Source organism: Carya illinoinensis, chromosome 14 (genome assembly GCF_018687715.1).
Source record: "Carya illinoinensis cultivar Pawnee chromosome 14, C.illinoinensisPawnee_v1, whole genome shotgun sequence".
NCBI lineage: Eukaryota > Viridiplantae > Streptophyta > Magnoliopsida > Fagales > Juglandaceae > Carya > Carya illinoinensis.
The window spans coordinates 3,206,803-3,223,652 of NC_056765.1; the positions used below are offsets into that span (position 1 = coordinate 3,206,803).

At 36.4% G+C, this 16,850-nt stretch overlaps 3 protein-coding genes across 3 annotated transcripts; 2 read left to right on the plus strand and 1 right to left on the minus strand.

The window, feature by feature from the left end:
- Positions 1–4,825: 4,825 nt before the first annotated feature.
- On the plus strand, positions 4,826–10,565 carry LOC122294006. Its single transcript, XM_043102474.1, has 2 exons — positions 4,826–5,430; positions 9,051–10,565. The coding sequence occupies exons 1-2, from the start codon at positions 5,002–5,004 to the stop codon at positions 10,377–10,379; spliced, it is 1,758 nt and encodes a 585-aa protein (XP_042958408.1). The 5' UTR covers positions 4,826–5,001; the 3' UTR covers positions 10,380–10,565.
- Positions 10,566–11,621: 1,056 nt separating this feature from the next.
- Positions 11,622–12,780, minus strand: LOC122294695 (F-box protein At5g49610-like). The gene has a single exon (XM_043103613.1). It carries the CDS (start codon positions 12,759–12,761, stop codon positions 11,622–11,624), a length of 1,140 nt encoding a protein of 379 aa, XP_042959547.1. The 5' UTR covers positions 12,762–12,780.
- Positions 12,781–13,747: 967 nt separating this feature from the next.
- LOC122294586 (putative pre-16S rRNA nuclease) lies at positions 13,748–16,442 on the plus strand. Its single transcript, XM_043103466.1, has 6 exons — positions 13,748–14,147; positions 14,234–14,293; positions 14,400–14,512; positions 15,048–15,116; positions 15,816–15,867; positions 16,104–16,442. Exons 1-6 carry the CDS (start codon positions 13,839–13,841, stop codon positions 16,239–16,241), a joined length of 741 nt encoding a protein of 246 aa, XP_042959400.1. The 5' UTR covers positions 13,748–13,838; the 3' UTR covers positions 16,242–16,442.
- Positions 16,443–16,850: the final 408 nt, after the last annotated feature.

Consider the following 16,850-nt stretch of genomic DNA (forward strand, 5'->3'; position numbering starts at 1 on the left):
AATTAATATGACTTAATTATATATATATGATAAGTTAGATTATAAAATTACTTTTATATGTAGCGAGATATGATGCGAGTGCATATAAGATTACACCAAAATATTTTAACTCAGACTTAAAAGTTTGGTCCTTAATTGACAAAAGTGGCTGAACATGAGCTGGTCTTTAAAACAAATCAATCTACTTTTGCTTACAGATGTGAAATGATCTAGTCTAGTTAGGACCAGTGGTACTGAATCCTTACGTACAGCAGCATCAAAACTTGTCAATTAAGTGCCCGACCTATGAATTTTGCAGCAGTACCACATATGAAACGTCTGCCCGCGAAGTAAGTAACTTTCTTTGCAAAAGTGGCTATTTTCTTGATAATGAAAGCAACCTCAAAGCCAAGCAACGTCCATGGGTGATCTGGACCACCCGGCCCTATGAATGATCTCATTATTTCCTTCCTTTTTCTCTCATCTATTTTCATTTCTTTGGTTGCTTTGCATTGTTTTTATTATTCCGATTATATAATTGTTGAGCAGCCTGATGATGATGATCTCTACTTCTCTCTCTCTCTCTTTTTTTTTTTTTTTTATTAGAAGAAAAGAAAAAACCTCAAGGGAGGCAATTAATGCAATAATATCGTTCTTGGGTTCTTTATATATATGGTATATATAAGAAATGGCCAGGTGGGAATCGGGATCTTCTCGTGAACTTTATAAAAGCCAAAAACACGTGCAGGGCTCTTGGTCATGACCATGTTATCTTCACGTGCATTGGGGGGGTGGGAAGGGGCACGTTAGGAAATCTAAATGAACAACCTATACCTCGAATTTCAAGAAGTTATATCTCAGTCTCTTTATGACCTCCTCAAAGTCAGGCTATCTATCAACTTGCCCTTGATCTGAAAAGGTGGCTTGACTTGGCTTGATCTCCCTGGTTTTGTGGCTTTGCACAGCTTCAACTTGCCCCTTTCAGACCAATAGCTTCATCTGGCCGGTTAGCTAGAGGTGTCTTTACTCGGAGGTTGGGATATGGCTGGTTAACCAATTACACTGTGCGCGCCTAGTGCTTGCTACCAACAAATTAATTACATGTCAGAAGTTGTAGGTAGCTAGCTCATACGATGCACAACTTCATGGTCAAGATGATATAACTTTAGCCATTAAACTTTGTTGTGCCCGTGATCACTTGTTCGAGAATGTGATCAAAAGTCTTCCTTCTGTTCTGGGTCACACAGTAAATGATGTATTTACATTTACATACCAATTCATAAGCAGTAGAACCCTAGAAAATAATTACACTCAATAATTAGTGTGAAAGAAAATAATTGTGGTTAAGAAAATCACAAACGGAAATTTGATTATTGTTTCAGTTTTTTTTTTTTTTTTTTTTTTGGGTGTAATATGTATATCTCTCCTAGGCCTGCAACCCGACCAATCCAAACCGGATTTGGGTACGACCCGACTCGAAAAGGATCATACACGGCAGCGGTGCCAATTGACCCGACCCAAATAAAATAGAAACGGATCGAACCCGTATGACCTGCTATTTCTCCCAAAAAATCATTCCGATCTCTCTGTTCACTGTCTCTCTCTCTCTCTCTCTCTCTCTCTCTCTCTCTCTCTCTCTCTCTCTCTCTCTCTCTCTCTCTCTCTCTCTCTCTCTGTGTCTCTGTTACTTGGCCATGCATGTCGCCGACCTATTATTAACTTGGCCGTGTAGATCAACGGCTTGTTCCCTCTCGGCATCCTCTAGAATTTTTGTCACCGTCGCCAACCTCTCTCTCTATTACTTGGCCGTGTAGATCAACGGCAGTTTCGCCGCACCACCCAGGTCAGCCGTGCCCCTTCCATGTCGGCCAACCGCCAGCTTGTTCCCCTCTCGGCATCCTCTAGAATTTTTGTCGCAGTCGCTGACCTCTCTCTCTGTGTCTCTGTTACTTGGCCGTGCAGATCAATGGCAGTTTCGTCACACCACCCAGGTCAGCCATGCCTCCTCTATGTTGGCCAAACTCTTCTGTTCGTGAGTTTTGTAGAAATGTAAAAGTTATTCCTCTGTAACCAGTTTCGCATAGCAAACCTCGTCTTCCCAATTTCGCGATCTAATTCGGTGAGTGTATAATCATGTTTCACTGAAATAGTTTTGAGTCGGTGCCGTCCGAAATTGGTCAAATTGGTTCGTTGTCGAAACCGATATACACTCAACCCGACGTTAGCGGGTTCGATCCAATCGGTTTGTGCGGGTAGTGCGGCCCAGCGGGTATTTTGCACAGGCCTAATCTCTCCTACTTTTTTTTTTGATATCTTTAGGTGTCTAGGCCAGTTTATGCACATATCGACTAATTTTACAGGACCTTAAAGTTAACGGCCAAATAAACCTCTAATGACCCTAAAGAGACTCGATATATCTCTCCTACTTGTTAATGCGTCGCATGTTGCGCCACAGTCAAGTGGTTTTGGAGCTGGAGAGGGCTTGGACCGGAGATGTTCCTATGATACAAAAAGTCAAAGTCACTGCCGATGACCATGACCATGACCATTATGAGGGATATAGATAACGTGCTTCGAACTTCAGGACTGCCACATGAAATGTTTAAGTCAGAGAGACTAAGGAGATATATTTATTTAGAGTAATGTTACACATCATTTTATATCACATATTTTATATATTAAAATATTATTTTTTATTTTATTTTTTATTTCATTTTATTATTATTAAACTAATTAAATTATTCTATTTATTATCCACACACTACATATTTATCATAAAAAAAATTAAAAAAAAATTAAAATAAGTGTGGTGTGTGAAGTATGAGGATCGAGGATGATAAAAAGAATTTTCCATTTATTTATTAACACTGATGGTGAAACACTGTTTAATTGGTTCAACCACAAATACTCATGAGTGCCAGCGTGGCTGATGATTGTATATGTGGCTCCAACCTGGAGTCTTTGGCAAGAATTTCCTTGCTTCATGAACACAAACCAAAGTAGTTTAGGCTCTTGAAAGAAAAGAAATATCTCCTATATATAATGCTGCCCATAATTATTATGTTTGATTTTCTGCACCAACAAACAGGCACATGTTTGTTGCCACCATATACATAGAAATGGAAGAAAATGCACGACTTTTTTATGGTTGTGTCCCAAGATGTATGATTCTGACTATTTCTAGGAACCATTTAAACTGGAAGGAAATTTCAGAGGATGCTGCGTGGAGTCAGTCCTTTTGTTGTCTCCGGGTGTGTAAGTTGGAAGAATTGGCCATTGGCATGCAATTGCCCAAAGACTGTCAGCTAGCTTTCTCTTTTCATAGTCCAGACTGCTCCCCAGTCAATACGTATATAAAAAATGGAAAATGCTAAGAAAACCGCTCCGCTGGGAGCCACCGCTGCAGGAAAATAAAATAAAATAAAATAAAATAATAAATTAAGAGAAAAATAAAAATAAAAATGTATTTTTTTTTTTACTTTGTAATTAAAGAAGTGTTTTTGAATGATGTTGCGAATTTTTTTAAAAAAATATTTAATAGTGTTAAAAAAAAAGCAAAAAAAAAAAAAAAAAAAAAACTTTTACACTAACATAAGCTCCCAACAGTTGTAGTGCTTCCCATAAAAAAATTTTATTCTCAAGTTGTGTAGAGAGTAGGAGATAATGTTAAATTTTGAGTATAACCTTTGTATCCATTCATTGATTGCCAATATATTGGCAATATATAAGATGATAAAAATAATATTGGTGACAAAGTAACTTGCAGCTGAAACATCAAATCTTGAGTTGTGACCGATAATGAGCTATATATGGACTTGGTCAACTATATAACCAAAATTAAAAGGCTAAAAATAGATTTGGGGCTTCAAACAATACTCAGAACAAATTAAAACCCAATAAAAAGGATCTCACATCTAATAAAGATATTCCAAATGCATGAATTCGAGATGAAATATAATTAAACGACGATGAAAATTTTGTAAGAAGTCAGAAATAAATCTATTGAAAGAATTTTAAAAGAAATAGTAATTCACATGATCGATTCTGGTATTAGTCAAAAGCTCTGATACTATGATAGAAAAAATAATATACTAGTAAAGAAGACGGAGAAAAAAGAAGAAGGAAGAGACAATTTGAGGGCTACATATTTGGTATTCTCCATAGTTGCTGAATACAAGAAATAGATCATTATTTATAGTAAAATTATATCGAGATAAAATAATGTAAATATTTTAATTATTATAAAAATCAAATAAAGATAATTTGATACTATCTCCAAAATAGAGCATATATAATAAGGTACTTATGTGACATAATTTGATTTGAAAAATAAATTTTAAAACTTGAATCTTACAAAATAAATCTTATTATTTAAGTGATGTGCGTGATATACTTCACACACTAACTTGATAATAGAATAACTCCATATATATATATATATAGTTCTCTCATTGCGTACTAATTATTAAGAAATTAATATGACCTTTTGTTCTGATTTTTCTTTCGAATAATCCTACTTTTTATCTCCAGCTAAATTATTGATATGATATATATTTGAAGTTTTTATTATTTAAAAATGATTGACATGTAAAGAACTTAAATATATTATATAAATAAATATAATTTAAAATGAAGAACAAATACGCACATGAGATATCCTAATTTGGGCCTGAAGATCCGAGTCTGTCTTCAAAATTCTCCTACTGTCATCTCTGGGCCTGTGACCTCAAAACGAGAGGAAGAACATTTACTAGGCCTGAGGATAAGTCCTTATGGCCTTGAGTAATCCTTTTGGGCTTCCATTCGACATTTATTTCTTCTGTTATATAAAATAGTTGTGTAAATATGATTATTCTTTTCCAAAAGTACAATCACAAATCCCTGCTGCCGTTCCGGCTTCGTCCCCTTTCCTCATCGAAGGGAATAGCCATAGAAATAAAGCAATCAAATCCCGCAAAACCCACATAAGATGTAATCCCCCAGAAACCTTGCGCAGAATACCATCACCCATTTCAAATATCAATGGATTACTCCTCCTATGACTACTACCAACAGCAACCACAGCAGCAGCAGCAAGCAGCTCCCGACCCATCTCAAATTCAAGCAGCATATGATCAATCATCCCAGCCTTACTATTCCTATGCCCACCAATTTAACCAAAGCTACAATTACTACCCTCCTTCCCATGACTTCGCCTCCACCAATTCTTATGCCCATCAATCCCTATCCCAATTCCAGCCAGCCGACGAACCCACTACCTCCATTCACCCTCCGGGTGTCCCGGTGCCGACCCAGCAGCCGATCCATTTGCAGAGTCAGCAGAATGCCTATTACCCACCACAAGTGACTGTGGAAAATCCGCAACAAGTGAATTCTGTGGTGGCTACGATGTCGCAGCTCCTGCAGTTAGGCGGTAATTTGGACACAACGCAACGGGCTGTGCACCCTCCGGTATTGGGATTTTCTTATTGATTTTAATGCTTTCAATTTTTCAAGTCAATAGAAATGCGTGTGCATGTAGCAACATGTATGCATAATTGAATCGGTCTCCTTTTAATATACATAAATATATATATTTATATATTTGTGATTAGGGTAAGAATAATATTAGGTGCACGCAATAGGCCATCTCGTTGATAATATTTGTCTTTTGTGACATTAGTTTGTTGGTTTGTTTTGCTTGGACGTATTTCAGAATGCCATTGTTTCAATACATTGTTTCTATACATTTTATATGTTTTTGTCACGATAAGGGAAGGGTTTAACTAACAGTCGTTTTGTTTTGTTTGTTATCATATGGGTTTTTTAGGTGGGCCTAGTAGAGTATGTGATCTCGTTCTGTTTTTGCATAAATCACTGTGTAAATAATCGGGATAAGTATTTTAAATGATAATGAAGGATCTTTCAGTATGAGTATTGTGTATGTAGAGAAAATTTAAATAGGATAGGACACTATGTTGGGTCCATATATTTGCAATTTGTATATTAGAGTTGTTAAAATTGTGTAAACTTCCTCAACAGAAAAAAATTATCCATTCAAGCTTCCTGAAAATAGATTCTATGTGAGGTGAATAAGAATGAATTCCTTGGTTGGATAAGTGATGATGTGAGAGAATTTTCAAAGAAAACAGAGGAAAAAAAAGGATAACTTATGATGTAATTACCGATTTCTATCTTCAGTTGACTTAATTTCAATTGCTTTTGATTCTCTGGTTATGGCGCAAGATAGCAATAGCACCTTCTTACATTGGGTTTTGATGTCTGCTGAATCTTACATTGGATTCAGTATGGCAGTTTGTAGAAAAAATCTTTTAGATTGAATTCTCCTGTTATAGATTGTGGCTTTTCTACAGTTTTGTGGGTTCTTATGACATCCGTTTGTGTGCTTTTGTTTTTGTATGAGTGATCGCGTGCTCATGTGTATTTATGTTTGTGTGTGCATTAGTGTGTGAGAGAGGGAGAGAGAGGTTACTCGATAAGAAACTAAAGAACTTACCAGTGAAATACAGAACATCTAAATGATGACAAGATATTGACTAGGTATGTACTTATTATTAAAAAAAAGAAAGAAAAAAAAGTACTTGAAAAATGTGAGATTAAGATAGCTAATGTACAAATAAGCTTGAGGGGAGAGGTTGAGGTGCCATCTGAAGTCATTTTACATGTTCACTGAAAACAACTGGTAATACTTGTACAAGAAGTATTTTATTGAAGACTTGATGTTATTAATAAATGAATAAAAATTTGGTTGTACTGATAAAAAGGTAGTTTTGTGTAACACCCCCTTCCCATCGGTTAGGAGTGTTATGTACTTTCATAACTATGCCCGATAAAGAGACCTAACATAATAAAAATTCCTAATTTATCGAAAATAAATTTGCAAAAAAGTAACAAAAATATAGTCTCATAGGAAAAAAAATTTAAAGCTGATCTCTTAATGAAAATAGAAGACACTTACTACGTAAGTCTAAAAATCCCTTGACACATGATCTATGCCTGGTCATCAGCTCGTCAACACTATCTTCTTAACCTGGACATTTTAAAAACATAACAACAAACGAACAAAATAAATTGAATGTTCAATTATGTAGTATATCATACGGTAAACACAATAAGCATAGGGTTTTCTTGAAAAGCATGCATACTCAATATTTTTTTTTTTTTTGATTGGTGTGCATACTCAATACTTATACTAACATAAACATGTAACCTGTTTATTCATAAAAAAAAAAAAACATAAACATGTAACATGTACCATGCATAACTTATTAAACTTGTCTTTCCCTTTCTTTAATGGCCAGCACACCTTAACCCCCGTATGCAGGGTTGTGCACCAATTCCATTGCCTATGGCCACAAGGGGAACCGCTTAACTTATCATAACTTACTTTGGTAGGCCACGCTTGGGTCCATGGCTTGCGCATCCACCCATAACTGCATTGGTACCATGCATCTCTTATGGTCATTCTTAAAGCTTCTTTCATAGCTTGTCTTTTATCTTTCTTACCATAATGCATGAAGAACACATAATGACATAGCTTATCATAATCATAAATAAAAACATATCATGATGAATGTAAAACACATAATAACATACGTTGAAACTCACTTTCATTATATCATGATACGTAAAGAGAGGCTTTCAAGAAAGGGCTATGCATACACAATACTTTAAAAACATCGTTTTCCATACACGTAAGGATATGATCGTGCTACTTGAAGTTGCTGGAAAAAGGTTGGACTTGATAGGGTGAGGCTGTTTCCTTTTTCAATCGCCAGATATTGCAGCAGTTATCTAGGGTTAGGGATTGGTTTCCTTGAAGAACATCACATGGGCTTTCTATAAAAACTTTCCAGACTCACAGCAGCATATGTTTTCCTAGTTTTCAGGCCAAACAATCCGTTTAGTGAGACCTGAAAAACCTAATAATTGGGCTGTTCGAATTTAACTCAGTTTGTTTTGAAAGGGGTTCTAAGAATCCCAATGGTTAGGAGTTCTAGGGTAAATATGTTGCTATTCTTTGGATCCATTTAGGAGTCATAAATGGGACTGGTTTCCAATTATCACAAATTTAACAGCCAAAAATCAAATGGGCTTTGGCTAAAAAATACTTGGGTTTATCCATCCATATATAGACCTAATGAGCCGAACCTACTCCATCTTGAATCTAGGTCCGTAATTTCATATCCAATCCTATCTTCTCAATACTAGATCCTCAAAATAATACATACAGGTTAATGGTCCAATAAAATAATCTTCCTCCTAGCTGTAACAAAATTGGGCCCGTTGTCCAAACTTATCAAATTTGGGTCTGGATGTTACACTTTGCTTTAATTACCCAAGCATAAATTGACCATCTAAAAATACTTCTTCATATATTATTCTCTGTTACATTTGTTTCCAAACAAGATGGCATAAAGTGATCCCTACTTTAGGATGGCACTTCTATGTTACACTGACCTAAGGCAAACTTGTCCATGAGAGGAGCATCTAACTCAAACTAATTGGTGGGGAAAAAATGAAAAACTAACAGATGCTGAATTACTAAGGTTAAGGAAATAATTAATGTGGCTTATATGTCTTGGAAGCATTTTCAGATGAATAAGTTACTTTTTGATTCTCAAAAAGTGGACCACTACTGGATTTTAAAATCATTGAATGTTTTAGTTGGTTCATTGATGAGCCATTAGCTCAGCACTGAATCATTATATGATCTTCAACTTCACGTGTAATGGTTTCACATGGTAGGTCTACTTTTCGCGGACATGTTTTTTGTTCTTGTGGTGTCTTGCAGTTATACCTCAAGTCACTTAAATTTTCCTGTCTGCTTGGTTGTTCATTTGAATAACTTATAATGTGCTTGTTATGACATTTTATTCTTAGCAATTTTATAAGTTATTTTATTGTGTTATTATCATGATGCTTAATTTTCTATTTCCACAGATTTATTACTTTTAACTTTTTTAAAAATTAAGCTTGATGTTCCAGTTGGGTTTTATATCTGATCATAGAAGCATTTGGCAAAATACATCACTACATTGTCCACTTTATCCTTCAATGCTATTCTGCAGATTGGGCATTCTCCATATAGAGTTGGAGGTAGAAGGGGTGGTAAGCCCTTCAGAGGGGGTGGTCGGGGCCATTTTGGCACAAGACCAGATGGCTCAGCACCCCCTTTTCGTGGCAGGGGACGTGGTCAGGGTGGTGGTAGGCACTTCTCGCCACAAGGTGCTGCAGCGACTACATCTACAGCATCCACACTAGCTGAAGGTGTAGCAGCTTCAATGCAGCAACCTTCAGCATCAGTCTCTGGACAGGCATCATTGCCTGTACCAGCACAAGTGCCTGCTGCTCCATTCTGGCCACCTCCCCGTATGGCATGGTGTGAACTTTGTAGGGTTGACTGCAACACTCTGGAAATCTTAGAGCAGCATAAGAATGGAAAGCGACATAAAAAGAATTTGCAAAAACACGAGGAGTTGCAGAGACTCAACAAAGTCATAACTGGACAGCAGAATGTGCAAATGCCCAATTCTGAATTGCAACCTGAAGTTGTTGTTCAGTCTGAAAAAGTTGAGGAAAATGAGGGAAAGCAAACCCCTCCTGAAAATCTAACCTCTGAAGCTGTTACTGGTGACAATAGAAATGAAACGGAGCAGCAGAAAGATGTGGTAGGGAATTCTGAAGTTTTGGCAGAACCAGAGAAGAAGCCCAAGGATCAATTTGCAGTTCAGGGACGTGGTCTCAAGCGAAACATGAGAGGAGGCCGAGGAGGTAAGTATATGAGAACTTATGAAGGAGCAAGAAGGCCAGTAAAGACCTCCAAACCAAAACAGGCGATTCCTTTAATGTGTGAGCTGTGCAATGTCAAGTGTGACTCGCAGGTTGTTTTTGATAGTCATTTGACTGGTAAAAAACACCTAGCAAATCTTAAGCGGTTTCACGGTCACTGTGCTTTGTATGGAGAAATAGGGCTTCAAGCACTTTACCCGCCTAACCTTAATGTTCCTCCAGCACACCAACAAGCAGGGCTTCAATCAGTCTACCCACCCAACTTTAATGCTCCATCGACTTCCGGAAATCCACTAGTCCAACAACAAGGCATTAACGACCCCCAAGTCCTTTTGGCTCAGTTGTTGATGACTTACGTGCTCTCTCAGGCCCAAGCACAACCACCAGTGATGGTACCAGCAGCAACCACATTGGAGCCACCTCCGTCAACAGGATCAGCTCTTGAAAATGAGTATCAACCAGGTTTAGAGACTCAAGGATCAGGAGGTATATCTGAAGCTGGAATCCACAATGCTGATGCAATTGAAGCCAAAGTTCAGCCTCAACTCATCAGCAGAGAGTCTGAAACTTCATCTTCTGTGAGTGCTGACGCTGATTGTTTAGATTGAACCATATCTGATACTGGAATCAACATTAGTGTCTAGTTGCTTTCTTTAGAATTTAGACTGAACCATATCTGATACTGGAAACTATGTTGAGCTCTTGGCGATAAACATCTAATGTGTGTTCTCGATTACTGTCTTTGAATCTTATTATTTCCAGAAGCTGCCATGAAATTTTTTTTTTCTTTTAAATTTTACTTCAAAGTATCAAGCTTGCAACACAGCAATCATCTATCGCTGCATGTTTACATATATTCCAAATTCCGAATTAGAATCAAACATGCATCCTCCTAATCTACTAGATGGGTGACCTGGCTCACATCTTGCTTGCATGCGTCAGGGTCAGTACCAAAGTCAACCAACAGCTTGCCTTTTAGCTCTCTTTTTCACTCTCTAATTTCATTTTGCTGAAAATTCTAGTCTTTTTTCCCTGTAAATTTGAGTTTCTTTTTCGTGTAATGTTTCGTAAGAAAAATAAAATAAACCCACTATTGCTGGGTCGAACCTTTCAAAGTATGTTCCTATTTAGTTCAAAGTGGACAAATTTTCCTGCAAAATGGGTCGAACGTCAGTCCTTGATCGAATTCTGAATAATATATATATAGAGAAATATTAGTCGTAAAGAAACTCTATATATAAAAATAAACTCAAAAATTGATATAACTTGACGTTGAATTAGTGCCCGTAGCTTGATCTATAGTTGAATTGATCTACTAATCATAACTAGTCTTCCTGACTTGAAATGGAATCGAAAATGATGTTTTATCCAAATCTCTTTTAAGACTTGATTACATAAACGACTTTCATAAAATTTTATTCTCTTTGGATTTAAAAAGTATCTTAACTCATCTTATTTAATTATTATAATTTTTTTTTAATTTTAAAATAAAATATAATAAATAATTTTATCTTTTCAAATTCTAAAATAAAAATAATAGTAAAAATAATATTATAATAATATTTTATTCAATTTTTATCTTATCTTAACTCACTATCCAAACATTTCCTAAATTCTCAAATGAGTCTGTTGAAATTAATTAAAAAAAAAAAAAGCAATCACATATAACAATGGAGATCATTTCAACAATTGAGAATTAATTACAAAACATAAAATATAATAAATAATTTAATTTTTTTAAATCTCAAAATAATAATAATATTTATTCAACTTTCATTTAAAATTATTTTATCTTATCCCACTATCCAAACAATTCCTAAGATATATAACTCGAAACAAAAGTACTCTCATCATTGATTCGGGATTACGGCCTCCTTGGTCATTTGGTGGCGTAGAGATTGATGATCTACATTGACTTTGTCATGCGATGCGTCCAGTAAAGCCAGGCTTTCCACGAAAGGAGCTGCAAATATTAGAAGATGTCCACCATCAAGAATCCTCTCTCGATGTGGAGCTTCCTCATGAGTCTCAATAAAACTTATAGAACTAAACTCTCGGCGCATCCTTGCAATCACGACGGCACCACCGTCGGTGCAGCCCCGGAAATCTATCACGCCTGGCTCAAATTCCACAGTCCTAAGCAGAGTCCAAGATTCAGCCATTCCATAATCTGTCATCACCCATATCCCACACCGGCTGTTTGAAAAACTGAACAAAGCAAGCTTTCCCTTGAACAAGCCAAGATATTCCCATCCATCGTGGTAGTACAAGTAACTGCTAGGCAGAGCCATCTTCCCGAATTTTTCATCCCTGAGATCAAATGACAAAATCTTTTTATTGCCACTCCCATAATCCTCACAGCTTCCTTTACTACGCACGATCCAATGCAAAGCTCCAGCAATGAATGGGCAGGGTAAATGATTACAACCAATATTGTAGATTTGAACATCAGGTTTCAGAGGGATAGGGTCATCGATACTTCTCCATGAATTCGAACTTAATGTGTAAACCTGAGCCTGAGGAAGCGTAGTTGAAAACTCACTGTATGAAATCCTGACAATCTTGAAGTCGTTTTCCTCAGAAACATACGTAAATCCGTATGTAACACTATAGCCGCGAGCTAATAAGCAAGGAGCGGGCAAAACCTTGAATCTTGCAATGCTGGGGTTCCACAAACTCAAACGCCCGCGGTCTCCTAGTGACTCCACACAAAGAAGACCGTTGCAGGAACCCACTATTCTGGCATGCATGAAGGGCAGTTTGAGTTTGGAAATTCTGTCATAGGTCCGGTCGCAGACGACTGTACATGAGGGTTCATGTATTTGAGCAAGCATAGTCTGGTATAGAAGATAATAACCACGACGAGGACCATATTTAAGGTGGGTGGCGAAGAAATAACGACTGGAGATGATGGAGTTCCAGGATTTGCATACGCGCCTGAAGCTCAGCAATGATTTGAGTGGTAACCTTGCCAGGATCTCCAGCACCATGTCGTCTGGTATATAACTAATCCGGATCGGCGGTGGCGGGTCCGCCATAACAACGTGGTAATTGGCTGCTTTACGTATACGTAGGAAAAGTACTGATCACGGTGATTCGTATGGTTTTTTATAATTGAAGTTGGGATGTTTATATAATTGAAGTCTCCTTCTACTTCTGGGATTTGATTTTCCTTCTACTCTATGCGTCATGGTCTCTTTTGATTTCTAGTTGCTCTCGAATTTGGTTTTCCTAAGAACTCTACATCGATTAGGAGAAATATATGCAGCCCTCGTTTCTTTTCTTTTTTGGAGTCACATTTCTTGGAATGTTGAGCAAGATCAAGATCAGATATAATAATCTTAAAGTGTGCATGTCTAGAGGACTCTTTTCATAAAAAAGTTGAGTCTACTATTAAAAATAATTTTTTTTATTTAAAGTTTCAAATTTATCCAATTTCTTTTAAAGAAAATACACTGAACTTGTACACATCAAGCTATCTGCAAATATTATTTATATGGAATGTTATTGCATGTATTTAATTCAGTTATGTACATATTAATTAGTCCTACTAATTGCAATGAAGTGTTTTGTTACACATCGTTTTGGAATATTAGTAAAAGTCCTCTATTAATATCTCAGCAAATAAAAAAAAAATATTTCCATTATTAAAGGAATATATATTTCTATTATATTTTTTAACTTTCATTTTGTTGTGGGACCGACTTTAATAAGATTTTAGAAAGATAGATACATTCGGATTTTAGAACGATATAAATTTCATATGAATGCAGATCTATATCTTTATATTAAATAATTTAATTCGATGAAATAATAAGAGAGTCCTTGATCTGACATGAATACATCAGCCTCCTGCACAATTCTGAGGATTTAATTCGATTTTTTATTTTTAAGAAATGATATTTATAATGAGAAAGTGTATAAATATTATATAATTTAAAAAAAAAAATAGAAATAAGGTTGTATCGGTGTATGGGCCTAGACGAAACCAGTGCGTTCGGCCTCGTAATCAAATCCTTTTGTGTTTCTGTTTCCTGTGTCTCTGTCTCTCTCACAACACGGTGGAGATGCACTTTCAGCCGCTACAGCCTTTCCGAGCACAGAGCAATTTCCTATGTTCCCCGCAGTTTCTCGCTCCGACCGCTCTTTCTCTTTTTAAACTCATAAACGCCCCTACTTCTCTCTCACTATCCCCAGTCAAGACCCATAATTCTGCACCCAGAATAAGGGCGGTTTCTCTGGACGAACTTCCCCCCAATGCCCTTCGCCGGAAGATTGACCCAAAATGGAGAGGTGGGTTCAGCCTAGGGGTAGACTTGGGAATGTCGCGCACCGGCGTCGCCCTCAGCAAAGGCTTTTCCGTCCGTCCTGTTACAGTAATTAATACCCCAAATCCATGCCTTTATCTTAAGCTTGCCTCCTTTCATTAAACGCAATAATGGGATATTTCGAATCTTCCTAGGTTTTGGAATTTCGAGGACAAAAGCTTGAGCTTGAGCTTCTCGATATCGCTCTACAGGAGGTAAATTTTTTTTTTTTTTTTTTTGGAGAATTATGTATGTATGTATGGGAGGCAAAAACCATTACTTTACCTATCAAAAAAGGTAATTATCTGTGAGACAGTGCAGGAGGCTGATGAATTCATAATCGGGCTGCCCAAATCATGTGATGGGATGGAGACGCCTCAGTCAAACAAAGTACGTAGTGTAGCCGGAAGACTTGCTGTTCGGGCTGCTGAGAGGCATGTGTGTGTGTGTGTGTGTGTGTGTGTCTATATATTTGTTTTAGTAATACTTTCTAATAAAAAGGTTAATACGCCGATCAAAAACTGCTTAGTTCGGTTGCTATATATTTCTCAGTAATGGGAAAAGAAATAAATGTTGCATACTCGTTGTGATCCTATTTTTAAGATCATGCTAATAAGCTGCTGTTTTTCTAATTGGTCTGTTTTATAATTAGAAAGGCTAGTCTTATATGAACGCAATTTTGCATAGGTTGATAAAGTGATTAATATTTCCCATATCAGAAATTGCTGTTCTGAATGATTATTAAGTCTATTCGGTGGTTTGTTTATTCTGATTTGTGACTCTGTAATAAGGGTTGATCTTTCTAAAGACTATTCAGGTGGACTGCTTGAGTGTAAATCTTGTAACTGGATAAACAAACTTGCATTATTCAATAAAATTTTCGATTTCTTAACAAAAAAGTAAAATCATTAGTTTTTAAGTCTATTGCTTTTGCCTCCAGATTTGGCTGATCTCAGATTTAATATTCAGGGGTTGGAGAGTCTACCTGCAAGATGAACATGGGACAACTGCAGAAGCAGCAGATCGCATGATTTCCATGTAACATTTTCTCAAAAGCAGTACTTTTGTTCCACTTTCATTTCATTGGGTATTCCCTTCAGTCACTAGAATTTGGTTATTGATAATTTTGGTAATTTTCTTCTGATTTCGATATGTTAGCCAGTCTTTGTCAAGCTGATATAGGTGCTAAATAGCCGAATCGTTTATCTGCTGTTTCAAGATTGCATTGCATTGGAGTCATTGTGTTATGTTCTTCATGGCATTTGAAATGAAAAGATTTGAGGTCATACTTTGTGAAAGACTCTGGACTCGTGTAAATTTTGTAACACCTGATAACTCATACATACGATTTGAATAATTAATTTCTCTGGAACCCAGATGCCATTTGATTCTTTGTTGTAACAACTAACAGGCTTGAATGGAGGGGGTAATTTTCCTTGATGTTTTTAGGGACTTCTTGTGCTTCATTTAATTTTAGGCACCATATGTGGGAGAAAATAGAAGTTGGATACGTTTTTGGATACTCTGGCAGTGTTACAGCTGTTGTCATATTCAATACAATGTGCCTTTTTTCTTGGTTTCTGTTTTGCACTTGATGAAAGCCACCTCCTCATATCTCACATTGATAGAGGTTAATATGCCTAATTTTATACATCATTGTCTAATTTTGAAGTAAAACCGCCGTTGCTAAAGGAATATGTATATTCTGGGGTATAACATGCTCATAAACTCTTTCAGGGGCATTAACAGGTCTACGCGGCAAGGGAAAATTGATGCCTATGCTGCAATGGTATGGTGAATAATATACATAATATATATACACACACATATATATAGATATATCTTTCTCCTGTTCTTGTTCCTCCCTTGTGATGGTTTCGCGCAACTTCAGCACCCGTTTTGGCCTCATAAGAAGAACTAGATATACACCACTACTGCACAAAGCTCATTCTGTTTTTGACTATCAATGAAGCTTCTGCATTATTCCCTTTTGCCAGTCTAACTTCTTCAGTTCTTCGGCCGCAGATGCTGCTGGAGAGATATTTTTCCCTGGCTGGCCACGGAACTGAACTTGTGCTGCCCAAGAATTTGGATTTGCAAGAAAAGCTCCATAGGGGCCCACCCAAAGACATTGATTTCTTTCCAGAAGAATTTGAAGGTTGACACTCTGCGTTTGGTGCCCACATCAAGATTCAGTTTCATCCAAATATTTTCTGTCCTTGATTCACGCAGAAGCAAAGCATATACAGCGAAAAAAGTGGAACGATTAGTATCAGCGTAGATATGCAGTCCTTAGAATTTTGGTAAAGAATTTGGAACGATTAGTATGAGCGTAAATATGCAGTCTTTTCAAAATTCTAATCATCACGCAAAGTATCTACATATCGTTGTTGCCACGAGCATGTACATCAGATGACGTACTAGCAACAGGTAAAAAAGAGAATATTAATAACAAGGATAAATTATTATGGAAATTGCCTGGGAGACCGATTAATTGACCGACCATACATATTTTGTTTTTAATTTCATGGCTAAAAAAGTAATTTTCAATGAATTTAAAAAGAAAAGAAAAAATTGCAATAATTTTGTTTATAGATTTTTTAATAATTGTGTTTTAGAAATTCTTAATGTCTTCTAAATTTTAGTTTATAGATTTTTTTAACTTTAGTTTTTTATAGAATTTTTAATGTTTACTAAATTTTTTTATTTTTTATTTTGTTTTATGTTTCTTAGATTTATATATTTATATTATTTAATTCTTTTTTTATCATT

What these genes read in the sequence shown, in the direction of transcription:
- LOC122294586 (XM_043103466.1), top strand. Translation starts at nt 13,839, where the DNA reads ATGCACTTTCAGCCGCTACAGCCTTTCCGAGCACAGAGCAATTTCCTA. An exon ending in TCGATATCGCTCTACAGGAG is followed by an intron (nt 14,294 to 14,399) that starts GTAAATTTTTTT and finishes GAGACAGTGCAG; the next exon opens with GAGGCTGATGAATTCATAAT. An exon ending in GCTGTTCGGGCTGCTGAGAG is followed by an intron (nt 14,513 to 15,047) that starts GCATGTGTGTGT and finishes TTTAATATTCAG; the next exon opens with GGGTTGGAGAGTCTACCTGC.
- LOC122294695 (XM_043103613.1), bottom strand. Translation starts at nt 12,761, where the DNA reads ATGGTGCTGGAGATCCTGGCAAGGTTACCACTCAAATCATTGCTGAGC.
- LOC122294006 (XM_043102474.1), top strand. Translation starts at nt 5,002, where the DNA reads ATGGATTACTCCTCCTATGACTACTACCAACAGCAACCACAGCAGCAG. An exon ending in AACGGGCTGTGCACCCTCCG is followed by an intron (nt 5,431 to 9,050) that starts GTATTGGGATTT and finishes GCTATTCTGCAG; the next exon opens with ATTGGGCATTCTCCATATAG.